The sequence below is a fragment of the Bufo bufo genome, chromosome 2 (assembly GCF_905171765.1).
Source record: "Bufo bufo chromosome 2, aBufBuf1.1, whole genome shotgun sequence".
In the NCBI taxonomy this organism is placed as follows: domain Eukaryota; kingdom Metazoa; phylum Chordata; class Amphibia; order Anura; family Bufonidae; genus Bufo; species Bufo bufo.
The window spans coordinates 89,774,712-89,791,933 of NC_053390.1; the positions used below are offsets into that span (position 1 = coordinate 89,774,712).

A 17,222-nucleotide genomic window follows, 5' to 3' on the forward strand; every position below is an offset into this window, starting at 1 on the left:
TTTTAACTGATGATCTATCCTCTGGAAGGTCATCATCATCTGAACAGTGGGGGTCTGACACCCAGGACCCCTGCGATTCAGCTGTTTGAGAAGGCACCAACAACTCGCGGTAGCGACGCGGCCTTCTCTCCGCACTCACCAAGCACAGCGCCGTACATTGTATAGTGGGGTGAGCTGCGCCTATGTCATGTGACCGATGAACGTAACATCACATGGCCTAGGGAAAAGCTGCGAGGAACGGCCGAGGCGCTGCTGCGATACACCAGTACCTTCTAAAACAACTGATTGGCAGGAATCCCAGGATATCAGACCCCCACCGTTCAGATACTGATGACTTATCCAGATGATAGGTCATCAGTTAAAATATCTTGGAAAACCCCTTTAAATGTTTTCGTGCACCCGCTGTGGCACTTTGCACAAGCAAGTGAAATTTAATACGAAATCTAAACATATATTTTTTTAAAGACTATGTATAGATTCCATATAAGTCTTCACTTTTCACAGAGTAAATCCTCCATTCAACTTACTGTGTTTGTTACAAGTCTGGGCTGTATAATAATTGAAAATGGAAATCATTTTAAAGCTAATAATTTTGAAATATTCCACACCTCCCTAGTTCTTATCCCCTTTCAATTATCTACAGCGCAGTTTGTGTCACAGGTTGTAACAGCAATTCTATTTTACAATGGCAAAAGTGTAAAAAATAAAATAAAATAAAACTAATTTTCCCCTTGTCTTTACACTATTTATTTATTTTTTATTGGAAAAAAATTGTATTAAAAATGATCTCACATAAGAAATCATTTACATTAAGTACAGTTATGATTTTATGGCCCACTTTTGAAGTGTTTGAACTGTGACCTGTGCAAGGCCCTGGTATAAGATGTAAATTGAAGCTCCTGGAACCAATGCAAAAATTGGACCCCCAACTGTTATTATAGTACTGGTCTCCTACCTATTAAACAGAGGAACCTTTTTGGGTCCCCTTTCAGGTGCCAGGGCCTGGGTGTGACCACAGAGGACTGTGCCCCCTGTAGTTATGCTTTTGTATGATGTCATGATCTGAGAAGAAGAAACATAAAACTGTATTGACCTTACTTCTAGTCTCTAGTTTGGTATGAAATAAATTAAAAAAGTGCATGGTTGAAACGAACAAAAAAAAAATCTCAAGGAAAATGCCCAGCCTTTTTCCTTCAACTCTCATTTCCAAATGCAGCAAAACACATTAAAATATAGTTCAGAGTTAAGGCACAGCCCTGGGACCAAAGACCTGCAACTTTTATATTTACCATAGCATTTTTTTTTTTAAAGATTTTTTTCTTTTTTAAGATTTTCCATAAAGAAGCTTTAAGGTGACATTATAATACAGAAGAAAAATATACAGAATATTCATTCTCTCACCAAGAGTTTCAAGATATAAGAACACCGCCTGTTTCCAGATGATGTCATAACAATAATAATAATAATAATAATAATAACTGGTATTTTACAATTAACATTATGTACATTAGAATAAATACATGGTTGTAAACAGAGACAAACAAGACTGTATTACAGGTAAGGTCATCCGGTGAGGAAAATCATGAATGGCACAAAAGTAATAAATATGTTGATAAGAATAATAAAAATAAAACACTTTGCACTTTGACACGGCTCTGTAAATCCATTTCGTTCAAGTTTTTTTTTCCCTTTGAAATCAATAGGCTGTACCTTCAAAATAAGCGCTCGTTAAAACAGGAAAAATTAAAAAAAATAAAAAAAATAAAAAGAATATAAATCGCTGCCATACAGCAACAAAAGTGTTTGCAGTTGATTTATGGCCAAAAAAAATAAAAATTTAATGTTCGGGGAAAAAAAAATATATAAATAAAAAGTCACTTTTTAACTATTAATTAGAATAAAATAATTGCAAACTTTGGCAAACAGGAAAATAGAAGGAAAAAAAAAGGAAAGAAAAGGATTTTACAGTGCATTCGATTTACCGACCAAAACACTTGTCATACTCGCTGATTGTCTATGGATGGTGAGCGTGATTTCTTTTTAGAATTTTATTTTATTTTATATATATATATATATATATATATATATACACATTTTTTTTTTTTTTTGCATGCTTAATGGAGGTGACACATTGTTGTATGAAACAATTTCCATTAGTGCAGTTGTGAAACCCTTTCAGGTCGACCTTTATTTTTGGAAATAATATTGCTTTTTTTTCTTAGTTTTTTTTTTCTTAGTTTTTCTTTTACATTGTTACATTCCAGGCACTCCATGGGCAGGAGGTGAGCGACAGGGATGAGTAATGTGTGGAATGGAAATATCCCTACGTATGGGACAGCACAGTGGGTTCTTCTAGTCAAAGCATTTATGCAGATAGATGCTGGAGGTAAAACTGCAAAAGGAGACTTGTCTACAAATTCGCTTGCCAAATGAGCCATTCTAAAGGCGTGAAACACAAGTAAGAGACACTTAAGGCTACACCAAAGGCTGAAGTCCTTTGTAAAGAACTTTTTTTTTTTTTTTTTTCAGTTTTTGTCAAAATATTTTTTGGCCAAGATTATACACAAACAACATTACTCTGCATGCAGGTAGATGCACTTTGTTACGGCGTACGGATGAGCTTAGACAGACGTTTGCTAGCAGTACAATAAGCTTCGCTAGTAGTGCTGCTTATTTAGCACTGCTACATTAAACAGGTAGAGAGAGAATAGAGAGTTATATTTTTTTTTTTAAGATATACATGGTGGGTGCTTAATATTGTGCATTTTTTGGAACAGGATGGTGAGTCTGATGCTGCCTGTTGGTGACCGTACGGTTAAGTATGTATGTATACACACATGCATACACATATATACATATACGTGTGTGTTTGGGATGCTCTATACTTCTAAGGAACGCAGAACATTTGCTATTATATATTGCACATAAGCCAATTAGATCAGGATGAAAAAAAGGGAAAGGCATTCAGCATGAAACATCTTTGCATTAACATTAGATTCACGGACACAAGCGGCTGACAGCATGGGCCAGTCGGTCACACAATCCACTAGATGACGGTATCCCTATTTTGGGGTGTAGCAAGGTGTGAAACACTGAGACTGGGTAAACCTGTACATGATGAAAGGGTGACCTTCCACAATATATTGGAAAAGTGGCCAATGCATTCTTTCTGTGCTAATCGGAACATTAAAAGAGGATTAAAATCTACGTTGTACTGAAAGGGTTTCCTGCAAGACAGTGTCTTTAAGAAAGATACAAGCATATAAAAGAATGGATCTCTACAGTCCAATCAATTGCTATGAAATTCTAAGGTGCAAAAAAATCCATAACCTGGAGAAGTCATCCAGTGTAGCACGTTACTTGTACTCAAAACTTGCAAGTTACTCTTTGGAAAAAAATAAATAAAAATTAGTGGCGGATGAATGTACCTTTTTTCGTTGTGTTTTGTTGTTTTTTTGTTTTTTTTAACGTTTATTTTTTTTAATAGAATACCTCAATATGTTTAATAATAAAAGTAAGCTCTACAAAAAAATTCTTTGTGTTACATATGGTACAAAATGCAGAGTATGTTGCAGCCCAAAGAGCGGCAATTTTTTTTTTTTTTATATTTTCAGTCATTTTATCAGGAAGACTTAAAATTAGAAAATCATGTCATCTCCGAAGCTCATCATCTTGCTATGATGCCATGCCATCCACAATGTGTCCCGAAATGAGAATTTTATTTATTTTTTACAAAAGGAGAACACCGTATTTACTCCTTTTAAAAAAAAATTCTGTTGGTTCCGTTTGTCTCTTGCAAGCTAAGCCGCATGGTCTTCCTTGGTCTTGTCACTCCACAAAACGAAAAAAAAAAAAATTTAAAAAAGGAATTTGAAATGCTCGTCTGCCAAAGTTTCCTGTTAGCTTCTCACTGCTGTGAAATGAATTTCAGTTAAAATTCCTGAGTGCCAAACTGAGTAAACTAGGTCAATTTTGATCAACAAATATCCTGGCAGATGACAGTGAGGTGTGAGCATGGTTGCGGCCCGTTTCATGCACTTTGGAAACCATTTCTTTTTCTTCAAAAAGAAAAGAAAAACCTAACAAAAAAAATCAAGAGAGAAAGCTTTCCACACTGTTACGTGTCTGGAGAGTGCTGTCCTTCTAGTGCGCTAGGTTCTGTCTGACTTTCTTCTTCTTCCACTTGTTCATCAAGTGGGATTTCAGTTGATTCCGAGTCCTGGGTACAAAGGGTCTTTGAGTCACTACAACTGGTGTCCTCTTCCACTTGACTCCCACTGTCCTTTTCGGTGTCTGACTCCCCATCTTCTTCCAGTGTAAGTTCAAACTGGAATTTATCTGTTTGGCCTTGCCTCCCTTCTTCCTGCTCATCGGGTGCAGGGGATGGACTCTGGGGAATTGTGCTTTGATACCATTCTCGGTTGTCCTCCAGTGTGTCTAGAATATCTTGGGCATCTGGGTGAACAAGGTCTGCCCATGTCTCCCATAATGGATGAACAATGTAGTCTATGAACCCAACCTAAATGAAGAAGAGCATAAGAAAGGCATTATAGTACATGTGGTATTTTTAACTTAAAGTCTCACCGAGCGTTCACAAAAGTTCTGATATGTCATAGCGACGTATCGAAGGTTTTGATCGGTGGGGTTCTGAGTCCTGAAACCTCCAATGGTCTCTAGAACCAGTAGAGAGGAGCGCTCACATAGCGCACTCTCTCCTCAATGCTAAAGACGGGCTCAATAGAAAGTCTATCAGCCCGTCTTGATTCCATCTCCTGCAGTGAGGATGAGAGAGTGCACTATGTGAGAGCCTGTCTCTCCTCATTCTTAAATATGTCGCTATGATGTAACAAAAGTTTTGTGAAAGCTCAGTGACCCTTTAACTAAAACATATACTGACATACTTAGCATCCATGTATGAATATAGCATTAGGTGCCATGTTGGACAATATTACGTGAATTCAATCACTCCAACACCTAGAGCAACTGTGACATCCCTTTCATCAGATGGGCAGATGTTTAAAAGGGTTGTCTTATTTAGACAATCCATGTCTATATGCCAAATCAGTGCAAATGTATATCATAGAAGGGGGGGGGGGCAATCTCAGAATCCTCCTCTACGAGTCAGAACAAAGAGAACCTTTATAAGAGCAGCTCCCATTTGGGCAGGATTGAACCAAAGCTTCACCTGCAAAAATCAGCAGGAAAGTCTCCATTCTCAAAGGGGATGACTCTGGTGAGACAACTGTTTTAAGATGAAAGTCCTATCTTTAAGAGGGTTTTCCCACCATAAGAACTGATCCTAGCATATTGCTAGGATATCCTAATTGGAGGGAGTCTGACTGGTGGGACCCTCAATGATCATCAGACAACTACATTTTATAAAAAAGGTACCCCAATGATCAGCTGATGGCCCAAAAACCAGCTTCTTTAAGCTGTATTAATACATGGTCATATTGAGCCCATCAGAGTGGGGGAGAGGGACAAGGAATAGGACCCTACTCTAGGATATCCAAATGTCTTAAAGCACATCTGTCAGCAGGTTTGTACCTATGGCACTGGCTGACCTGTTACATGTGCGCTTGGCAGCTGAAGGCATCTGTGTTGGTCCCATGTTCATATTTTTACACAAATGGGATTGATTCAACAAAAAAAAAAAAAAAGTCTCAAACCGCAATCTTACTTGGAACGCAGCAGGTCTATGGTGAGGTAGGTTCAAGTTCACACTTAGGCCCCCTTCACACGTGCGAGTATTCCGCGCGGGTGCAATGCGTGATGTGAACGCATTGCACCAGCACTGAATTCCGACCCATTCGTTTCAATGGGGTTGTGTACATGAGCGATGTTTTTCATGCATCACTGGTGCGTTGCGTGAAAATCGCAACAGGTTCTATATTCTGCGTTTTTTCACGCAAGGCAGGCCCGATAGAAATGAATGGAGCTACGTGAAAATCGCATGGCATCCGCAAGCAAGTGTGGATGCGGTGCAATTTTCACGCATGGTTGCTAAGGAGACAAAAGATGAGCAACCCGGGACCCCATTTACTTTTTTATTTTCCATTATAACATGGTTAGAATGGAAAATAATAGCATTCTGAATACAGAAAATACAGAAAAATCGGAAGTACTCTACGTGATTTTATATGCACTTATTTGTTTTAATTTTGTAAGTATAATAAATAAGCGTGACTACTATAAGACTTGCGGCATTTCACTACGTCAAGCTCTCTTGCATAATATCTAGGAGATAGAGGCATTGACTGTGGTGGGAGCCCAGATATCAAATCCAGTGATCGATCGTATTGCAAGGACGCTTTCTGCATGCCTTCTACTACTGACATTTCCATGGATGGTTTTGAGCTGTGCGGTCTTTTTTTTTAGGAAATCCATGTTCATAAGTGCCTGCATTGCTGAGAAAAATTATGTTTTAATATATGCAAATGAGCCTCGAGGTGCAACGGGGGCGTTGCCGTTACACCTAGAGACTCCGCTCTCTCTGCAACTGCTGCGTCCTCTGTACTTTGATTGACAGGACTAGGCAGTGAAAACATCATAATGCCTGGCCCTGTCAAAGTGCTGAGGGCCCGGCAACTGCAGAGACAGCAGAGTCTCTATGTGCAACGGCAACGCCCTCGTTGCACCTAGAGGCTAATTTGCATATATCAAAACTGCATTTTTCCCAGCAATGCAGGCACATATGAACATGAGACTAACACAGATGCCTTCAGCTGCCAAGTGCCCATGTAACAGGTCAGCCAGTGTCATAGGTACAAACCCGCTGACAGATGCCCTTTAACATTACCAAGGCTTGGGCTGAGAGTTTACTCTTTCATATCCATACCCCCACAATTTCAGGCAGAGATCACTGTATATATCAGTTGACCTGTAGTGATCAGAAGCATTGCAGTTTCTACAGAATGACACATGTATCTAGTGAATCAGTGCACACTCTACCTGTGATTTCTCCACAGATGCATTGTGCTTATCACACATGGGGCTTATTTCCATCCCTCGTTCTCTTTCCCGGTCTCCTTGCCTGAAGAATTCCTCCATGATTCGGTCTGTCCAGTGTCGGTATAGCTGCAGTGGTTTGGTTGGATTACTGAGATCTGCACAATGAACCATATTCTGCAGAACCTAAAATAGAAAAAAAACACCGTCACCTGCTGTGTTATTACACAGGAGGCACAAGTCTTCTGTTTCATTTACACTTTGCTTAGCTGTGAAGTCGTCTAGAAGAGTCATGTTGTGCAGCTTTAGTCAGAGCCGGCCAGCATTAACTCACATATGGATCATATGGTATTTTTCTATGTAGAAGTGGAGAAAAATATGGACTAACCACAACTCCCATCATGTCCTGGTGACCTACAGTCACAGCTGGAGAGCACAGGTTGAGGACCACTATGTCTATTGTATATTTATGATGTACTTATGTTGTTTGCTACCTGAGTGACCATTGTTTCAGCACATGGAGTTACAATACCATTTCAAATCCATTCTACATGGACTTGTTTAGGTCCCTCTCACTCTTCCATCTCCATTTAGATGGGTGGGTTTGGATAAGTAGTCATGTGCAAAGTTACCTGTATCCTATCCGAATAGTTGTCAAGGAGAAGGACTCCCGAACTTGTCACCTTCTTGGTTTCAACCATGGTTTTTAAATCGGCCAGTAAGTTCATATGCTTGGACATGTCTGTTGCAAGCACCTGGAAGACAGAATGCAAACCGCATTACTAAATCATACACAGCCCCAGAACCAAGCATGATCCACACGAGTCCTCATAAAGCTGCTTAGACCTTCTATGCTGTTTTAGTGGAGAATCTGTTTTCCCGTGTCCCTGGTGAAACGCCAAAATTAGTCTTAAAGTCCTAAGGGCAGATACTGAGCTCAATACGCCTGTCATTTGTTAGGATGTCAGCAATGTACCAGTCCCATCTGCCGCAGTGAGGAATACAAAGTAAGGCATGAAGAATGCCAGAGACAGCAAGGAAGGTAATAAGGGGAAACCAGAGGACGCAACTGGCCACAAGTAGGTCATGGAAATAATAGTAAAACTCCCAGATTGTCAATGAAGAAAAAAAATAGACAAGGGAGTTGTGAATAATTCTGGGTCTTCCTGGTGAGAATAAACTGCAATAATAAGGAACCTGGTCTCCTGTACTATAATAATGTTATAAGTGCTTCCTTTACAAGCAGCATTCTGTCTCGTCCTGCAGTGATGACATCATCAGTGTATTTTATGGTGTAATCTGTATCTATCTGTCTATCTATATTATCTATCTACAGTATCTATCTCCCTAATATCGATCTCTCTCTACATATCTCACTCTCTCTATCCATCCATCCTATTAAACCAGGAGTGGGCCGTGCTGATCGGCGACAGGTATTGTCAATAAGACATCTGCAGACGGAGGGTTAATTTGTGAATCCTGCAGCCTTATTTCTAAAAGCAGCCCACAGAAGGAAAGAAATGTTCTTGTGAAGAAAGAAGAAAACATCCCGCCTGTCACACCTTTCTTCAAGACGAAGACTATTTTAGTTACTAAGGGAAAGAGTGAGAATGTAAAATAGACTGGAAAACGGACGCAGATACCTCAGAGGGTCAGGCCACTGCGGCTCTACATCCTAGAATGGAACAGGCAAGCTGAGACTAATTCCAAACCAGCCGGTGTGAAACACTGACATAAACTAATCTAGACTGCGGGGACAGCACAGAGAGAGGGAACATATCATTCCCCTATTCCTATTTTGCCCATACTGTATACTTGAATTAAAGCAGCGATATTTTTTGACAACTATTTATGGCAAAGATCGGAAGGTTGTCAGAGCCCCGCCTATTACTAGTCTAACGGTGCTGTAACATAATGTGTGAAATCAGACGATAAATCCTTAAAGAGGTTTTCAGAGATAGATAGCATACCTCTGGATAGGGCACCCTCTTATCGGTGGGGGTCCGACACCAGGGGCACCTGCCGATTAGCTGCATGAGAAGGCACCTATGCTCACAGTAGCGCTGCGGTCTTCTCTCAGCCCACCAAGCACAGCGCTGTACATTGTTCCATATGGGGCTGAGCTGTGACCAATGAACGTGGCCTAGGGAAAGCAGCGAGAAGACTGCGGCGCTACTGTGAACGTCGGCAACTTCTCAAGCAGCTGATCAGCGGGGGTCCCGGGATAAGATAACGATGACCTATCCTATGGCATGCAGTGTTTCGAATATTCTGCACCCAATGTATTGCCTCTAGGGGAGAGTGGCGGTAGCATATGGCTGCACACAGAGTGCTTATGTCTTGCATGATCATTAAAGCAGTACCCTATAGTAACACCAATAAACCAACTGCAGAAACTACAAACACCTGCATTTAAAGGGAATTTCCACCCGATTTTCCTACTCTAAAGTGGACGCAATGTATGCTACTGTAATCACACCTCAAGAGTCATCTGGGCAATACTGTTCAGGTGAAGAGTCCTGCAGTCCCATGCCTCTCGTGCCTTGACTGACATCCCACAGGCAGCCCCGGGGACGTCCTGCGCATGCTCAGTGAAGCACGGTGTACTGGTCTCCCCTTTCTTTGCTCTGTGTACGTGGCGGACAACAGCTACAGTGTTTATGTGAAGCGGACAAGGTCCTCTACCTGGCCGGAGTAAGAAAATGAACAGAATCTGAAGGCGACATTTGACGACATTCTGTACTCACTATGTCAATGACCATTTTCCGTAATGATTGTCTCTGCTTTTTGGTCAAGTTCTGGAAAATGTCACAGTTCTCTTCTTGTAGCAGCTTGAATCCCACAGCTAAATGGTGGTTCTCCAGAACCGATGAGTCATTGTACATCAAGGCTAATTCTGAGTCTGGAAGGAAATCAAGGATCGTTGTTAACAGACGCAACACAGGGGACGAGAGGAGAAAAAAAAGATAGTTCAAACTTGTCTATGTTAATTATAGGATATGATTGCCTGATTGCTTCAATTGCAAAGAAACAGCGTGAATCCATATAAATAAGGACAGATCTGACGTGATAAATGATAGCTCTCGAGTCATGTGTTTATTACCCTAAATTAATCAAGGAGCAGAAGCTTTAATCACACTGGTCCAGACACGCTGCCGGCCTCAGCCCCTCGTACAGAAATAGTGACCCCTGCCAGTGCCCGACCTCTATGGCACAGAATGACTGACGGGCAGGGACTGAGGTGACTATGCTCTCCACATCAGTAGGGCTTAGCAATCCATCACAGGACAAAGAGCTATTTCTAAGGATTTGCAACACATTTTGAAAGCAATGAACAGACTGTTCCTTGGGTAATCAAACGATATTCCTAGCGACCCTAAATATCCCATAAAAATGCATTTATAAGCCCCCTGGCTCCACTGGTGATCGTGTATTGTTTTGCAATATAAAATGTAATCATTAAAAAGGCAAAAAACAGATATTTAATATAATAAATAAACGCTCGACATGGGATGTATATCTAAATATAGTTTGTCATTGCGCTATGAAATGCATTGTATTGATTTCTCTGAAGACAGAATGCAGATGTACAGTAAAAAAAACATGGCTGCTTTCTGCCAAAAACAGCCCCCGCATCTCTACAGCTTGTATGTAGTATTACAGCACAGGCATATTCTTTTTAGGCACCGTGCACACGACCGTATCCGCAAATCGTCGATCCACAAAATACAAATGCCTTCCATGTGCAGTCTGCATTTTATTTGCAGACCTAGGCGGGAATTTATGATGACGGGAATATTGGAAGTCGCTTTTTGCTTTAATCTACTTTATGCCACATTTACCAAATGCCGGATGTTGTTGATAAATTTGTCTAATCATTAAATCCTTTGTATAGAAAAGCTACTCCAGCTTTATTACTCTACACTCCTACTGGAGAGAGACTGCGACTTTTTTGCAACTCTTAAAAAGCCTCAGTGATAAATCTGGAGTGAAGCTTATTAACATAGCTAACCACGCCCACTTCCCCACCCATATTTTAATAGTGGATCGGTGTAAAAACGCAAAAAGCCGCAATTTCTTTGCACAATTGAGCCCAAAAAGTCTCAAAAGCCCCATTTTGCGACCTTTTGAAGCCAGACTTTCGGAGTGAAGGTATGATAAATTAGGGCCCCATTTTCAATGGGTCCGTATTTTATGGACATAGGGGTTCATTTATTAAGACTGGTCAGTCGTCATAAATCCCTATAGCTGGCCTCTTCATAACTTCGGCGCATCCAGCGCCAGTTCTAAGTGTAAGACAGCTTACTAGCTATCTTACATATAGACCTTTTTTATACACCTGAAACAGGCGTAGAAAATGGCAAATGAGACAGAACTGCAACCCATCCCCTTTCCCATCCACACCACGGACACTTATTTAAACCTGGCGTGAACCTAGCAATAAAAAAATTGAATTCATCTTAAAACTAACGCTGATTTAGTAATTAAAATTGTATCAAAATTTTTTAGATTCTAATTTGTACTATATTATTTTAACATTAGAACCAAAATATGTTAATTAAGTACACAATACTAATAAAATAAAGTAAAGCCAAATTGTTGAACATAGATAAAATGCAATTTTTTTTTTCCAGCTGGAAAAGCTATAATAAATAATGTAACTAATATAAAATAAAGACAAAATAACAAGAATAAAAGATATAACACTATGATTACAAATCTATAAACAATGCAAACGGAATAAAGAGAAAAGCACAGAAATATGAATTTTAGGTTGTGCCACGCTTTACCCCAGTGTTATATGAAATTAAATTAAATGTATCCTGTACAAAAGTACGGTACACAGCATAACAAACCTAACCTGATGTGCCGAGGCTAAAGATGTGAACACAATACACGATATACTAGAATACAGCACGCCACTCTGACATTCTCTTCACTTGTTTGCTAGATGACTCATCACATTGATTTGTGCACTCTAGGGTATCCCTCTGGTTACCAGGCACGCAACCGAAATCCAATTATATTTAGGTACAAGGAATACAAAATGCCACAAACATTCTATTCCATCCATTCTTAAAGGGATTGTCTGACTCCAAAAAACAAATTTAGTTAGGACAGAGAAAGCGTTTAGCATAAAGTAAAGAGGCATTCACCACTGCGCCGCCCCAATGGCGAGGCTCCCAAACCTCCTCCAACAGCGACTTGTTCCAGAGAGGCTCAGTGGTCAAGTGCTGTCTCCTCTGAGGAAAGTGAATGGATAGGAAGTTACGCTTCCAGTTTGCTGCGGACTGGAAAGAGCAAGGACAGGAGCCTCGGCGCTGGAAAGGAGCGGCAAGGAACAGGTGAGTGCCTTTTTCTCTTTATGTTAAACACATGGCCCTAACAGAAACTGGTTTCGGGGTCAATCAACCTCTTCAGACTCCAGGAGCACCACATCTTAGCCCAGAGCTCAGCAGGTAATGAGGAAATAAAGGCCAAGTATTAAATGGAATCAGTTTTCAGAAACTGACCTGTTCCAATCAAGCTTTTATGTTCAAGGGGTTGACCCATCTCAACATTTATAGCAAATCGCTAGGATATACCACAAATGTTAGCTAGATGAGGGTCCCACCTCTGGGACCTGTTCCTATCTCCAAAACGGGGTCCCCGAAGTGAAAGAAAGCACATCTTGCATGCAAGGTGTCTCCTCCATTCACTGCTATGGGACTCAGATTATGGGACTTAGTCAAGCAAGAACGCTTGGCCATTTTCAGAAATCTCATATCAGCGATTGGAAAGCAAGCCGCGCAGAAGTGTCCAACCCTCCATTTGATGTTATGAGACTGCTAGAAATAGCCGATCCAGCACTCGGATATTTTTGGAACTCCCATAAAAGTAATTGGAGGCTGGCCACGCATGCGCGGCTGCTCTCCCTTCCCTTCCACTAGTGCTATATTCACCATATGAAATGAATACGAGGTACTTTGCAGATATACACCGCATTATCAAAATCATTTCTGCCCATCCACTATAGCAAGGTGACTTCTTTCTGGATGGGAACCTACTTTGTATAATACTGTAACTCTCTCTGTGCCATATCATAGCTATATGTCACAGTCCCTTTAAATATATATATATTTTTTACCCCCATATCATGATCTATATGAAAAACTCAGTCCTGAAATATTGCAATTTTCACACTAAGCATTCATAAAGGGCTATGGGTAGGTTCACATCATGTTTCATGCCTCCGTTTGACGTATACTGTACAAAAAAAGGATACAAAAACGCAGCACACCACGTTCTAGTATCTTGCAGAGTCCGGTAAAAAAAAAATATATATACTCTTTTTTACAATGGTAAAAAAAGGATACTTTTTTCTTTACAATAGAACTCTATGGTGAACGGATGCCACTGTATGGCATCAGTCTGAGGCATCCGTTTAACGTATACGTTTTTTGTATACGTTTAAATGGATAGGAAAAACGTGATGTGAACTCAGCCTAAGACTTCCTCAACATGGGAATATGTTTGTTTTTTTCGTTTACCACATTGATTGTTTTTCACATTTTTCATAGTCGCCAAGAACAATTACAAAAAAAAAACACACAATCACTTACTTGTGTTGATTAGAAACTGGTTGGAAACACCAGGGTGATCAACATCATGTATTGCACTTGCAAAGATTGCAGCAAGAATTTCCAGATCTGTAAAAACAGCCTAAAATAACAACAACAACATAGAAATCAATAAATTGATGCTTCTCATCAATAGCGTAAATAGAGTAAACAGACGATATACTGACTGCAAAGATGGAGACGGTAGGGGAAGTGAATTAAAACACATGACTCTTCCAGGCTAATAATGTTTTCCGTTATGTTTCTTTCTTTGCCAACTAGTCCCTGTGTGCAAAGCTGGTCAAAACATGGTTGTCTGACCATAGCAAGGAATCATCTATCCACAGGTTAAGCGTCTGATCGCTGGAGGTCGATCACAAGAATAGAACTCCCAAGTCCCCTTGTACATAGAGTGGTGACTACATAAGACCATACTGTTGCTCCTTTCACTCTCTATTGGACTGACAGAGAAACAGTGATTGGGGTGGTAGTGCGCCCCCGGAACCACTGCTCCATTCAAACAGGGAACTTGAGACTTCTTGTGTTTAGTTGAAGGCCCATCAATGGAACCCCAGCCATAAGACACAACACCTATCCTGTGGTGGATCATAAGTTCCTATGGCGGGAAAACCCCTTTATAATGAATGATCGCTCTTAAAGACTCTGATACAAAGTTCTGAAACCCTGCTTGGCCACCTCTCCATTCCTGCCTAGATGCAGCAGATAGACAGAGGTGCGGCTCACATCTAACAAGCATTTATGGCATAGTCGGCAGATTTGCCATATTGTCTATTATGAGAATACACCTTCAATAACAAAACAGTATATACTAAAGGGATCAGGTCACTTGTACTATGCTGCCCTCCTGATTTCAGCTGTCTAAAAGTATTAAAGTATCAAAAGTACTGACATGCTGAACACTGCAGCACGGGCCAGCATTGCAAGGAAGATGAGTCCGATGAGACCCTGGTTCCACCTTCCCCGACTCCTGTTATGTATAGGAAACTTGCCCGTCATGGTCAGGAGGCAGCGGAGGACGGGGCCAGTGAGTCTCATTGGTCACCTCTCCCTTGTAGCACTGGCGCATACTGCGCTTTCATGTGCATTTTTGCAAAATATCCACACCAAAATCCACAATATCTAATTGCAGTTTTCGGTGCAGATTTGCCCCAGATCTCACCCTATTGAAAAAGGTGAACTCCACAATTAAAACTGCAAGCATAATTTACACGCTGCTTAATATGAAATCCACACGGTTGGTCAATTTCCACACGAAAAAAAAACGCAAAGTGTAACCTCATACACTTTGCTGGTACTGTAAGGCTACTTTCACACTAGCGTTCGGGTGTCCCCTCGTGAGCTCCGTTTGAAGGCTCTCACAAGCGGCCCCGAACGGATCCGTCCAGCCCTAATGCATTCTGAGTGGATGCGGATCCGCTCAGAATGCATCAGTCTGGCAGCGTTCAGCCTCTGCTCCGCTCAGGAGGCGGACACCTGAACGCAGCTTGCAGCGTTCGGGTGTCCGCCTGGCCGTGCGGAGGCAAACGGATCCGTCCAGACTTACAATGTAAGTCAATAGGGACGGATCCGTTTGAAGATGACACAGTATGGCTCAATCTTCAAACGGATCCGTCCCCCATTGACTTTTAATGTAAAGTCAAAACGGATCCGTTTGCATTATCATGAAAAAAAAAAAAAATTTTTTTTTTTGTTCATGGTAATGCAAACGGATCCGTTCTGAACGGTTCTAAGCGTTTGCATTATAGGTGCGGATCCGTCTGTGCAGATACCAGACGGATCCGCACCAAATGCAGGTGTGAAAGTAGCCTGCTACGCAGCGGTTTCTCCACACAGGAATTTGCGCGGAAAAAACGCACGTACTCCACAACGTGTACAAGGTGGCCTAAAAGTTCTGACTGCTAGCTCAGAAGTGACAGACCACTGAAATCAGCAAACCTGTCACTACACTATGCTGTCCTAGTGGGGGCTGCAGGGAGCCAGAATGTATCAAATATCAAGGCTGAGGAGGACTCGGGACTCTGTATCAGACGAATGGAGATCCAACCACAATAAAGATATATTATCAACTTAATCAGCACAGACCGAAAATAGCATGATGTCTAACGGTGGACATTAGATTACTTTTACACTGATACATTGTTTAGGTATGATTTTTTTTTAAATTTAATTAGCAAAGGTTTTACCTCCAAAGCAGGGGTTGATAGCAGCACATGAGTAGATTGAGCAACATCCGCTGCATGTATATTATTATGGTAAGCCACATCCGCATGATAGTGATCTTCTAGAGTCATTAGGTACGTAACTAAAGTGTCTACTGGTATTTTAAAGGTCTTCAACAGATCTCGTTCCTGTAGGAAAATGTAGAACAAATATTCAATTATAAAAAAATCGGAAGAAAAATAAGGACATGGGGCACTCAGGCTATGCTCCTCACTTGTTTTAGTGTATTTATAAATCATGTCTACCGATGTTAACTAGGATTAAAGCATTATGTTGGTAGTGATAAATAAGATATAATTTAAAAAATACACATTAAACATGCATATACACAAAAACAAGAAAAGTACAAATTCAAAAACATTCAAGAAAGTACTATAAAAAGCAATACCTGAAATATTGTATGTATGACGACTGTAAGAGGTCGGTTTCCAGAATATTCAGCTACTTTAAAAATGTTAAGGCCCCATTTGTTCACATCATCAAGTTCCTAACAGAAATAAAATAAAATAAAATAAAAACAGAGTGATTATCATTTTTGGATTGGTCACAAGATTCAGTTCTCAGTTCCTCTCAGCTAGAGATTTGATATACACTGCCTGGAACATTCTGTTAGTGCCATCATTGCTGACAGTTCAAAGAACACATGGTGAGTAGGAGGATGTCATGAATTAATTACCACGATGCATTTAAAGAATGTTTTACTGCCAAAAATATAAAAAATGAATAAAAATAGCTATTAAGATGCACGGCAAAAAAATAAATAAAGCACTCTTTAAATCAAGAGAGGTGAGGAGAGTCTAGTTATTTCTCTAAGGCCTCATGCACACGAACGTATTTTCTTTCCGTGTCCGTTCGTGGGTTTTTTCCGCAGACAGTATGCGGAACCATTCATTTCAATGGGTCCGCAAAAAAAATGGAAGGTACTCCGTATGCATTCCATTTCCGTGTGTGTCCGTATTTCCGTTCCGCAAAAAAAACTGAACATGTCCTATTATTGTCCGCATTGCGGACAAGGATAGTACTGTTCTATTAGAGGCCAGCTGTTCCGTTCTGCAAAATACGGAATGCATGCGGACGTCATCCGTATTTTTTGCGGATCCGTTTTTTGCAGACCGCAAAATACATACGGTCGTGTACATGAGGCCTAAGAGAGGGGCAAATAGATTCTATATGGATCAAATTTGTTTCCTAAAAACTTTGATTTCCAACACATCGGAAGTTTTTACGATTTGTCCAGTACGATTTTATCAAATAGGCAGCCACCATTTTACAGGTCTGAAGACAAAGAAGAAGGCTCCTGCTACCAAAAATGGCTAATTTTTTAATAGTTTTTTTAATTGAAATTTTTATTTTTAAATCCAGTGCAGTATGTTATTAAAGAGGTTGCTTGTTACCACTGGCTCTGATCCGTTTACTCACAGGATTCATTCACAA

General features: G+C 40.5%; 1 protein-coding gene across 7 annotated transcripts in view; it reads right to left on the minus strand.

Moving 5' to 3' along the window:
- Window positions 1–708: 708 nt before the first annotated feature.
- PDE4D (phosphodiesterase 4D) overlaps window positions 709–17,222 on the minus strand; it is a 1,065,327-nt gene continuing 1,048,813 nt past the window's right edge. For all 7 annotated transcript variants that reach the window (XM_040421313.1, XM_040421310.1, XM_040421314.1 and 4 more), the window contains 7 exons: window positions 16,177–16,275; window positions 15,752–15,916; window positions 13,551–13,650; window positions 9,696–9,850; window positions 7,581–7,703; window positions 6,952–7,134; window positions 709–4,519 (listed from right to left, as the gene is read on the minus strand). In XM_040421313.1, coding sequence (XP_040277247.1) covers window positions 4,118–4,519; window positions 6,952–7,134; window positions 7,581–7,703; window positions 9,696–9,850; window positions 13,551–13,650; window positions 15,752–15,916; window positions 16,177–16,275 — 1,227 coding nt within the window. In that variant the 3' untranslated portion in view covers window positions 709–4,117. The remainder of the gene's footprint in view (window positions 4,520–6,951; window positions 7,135–7,580; window positions 7,704–9,695; window positions 9,851–13,550; window positions 13,651–15,751; window positions 15,917–16,176; window positions 16,276–17,222) is intronic.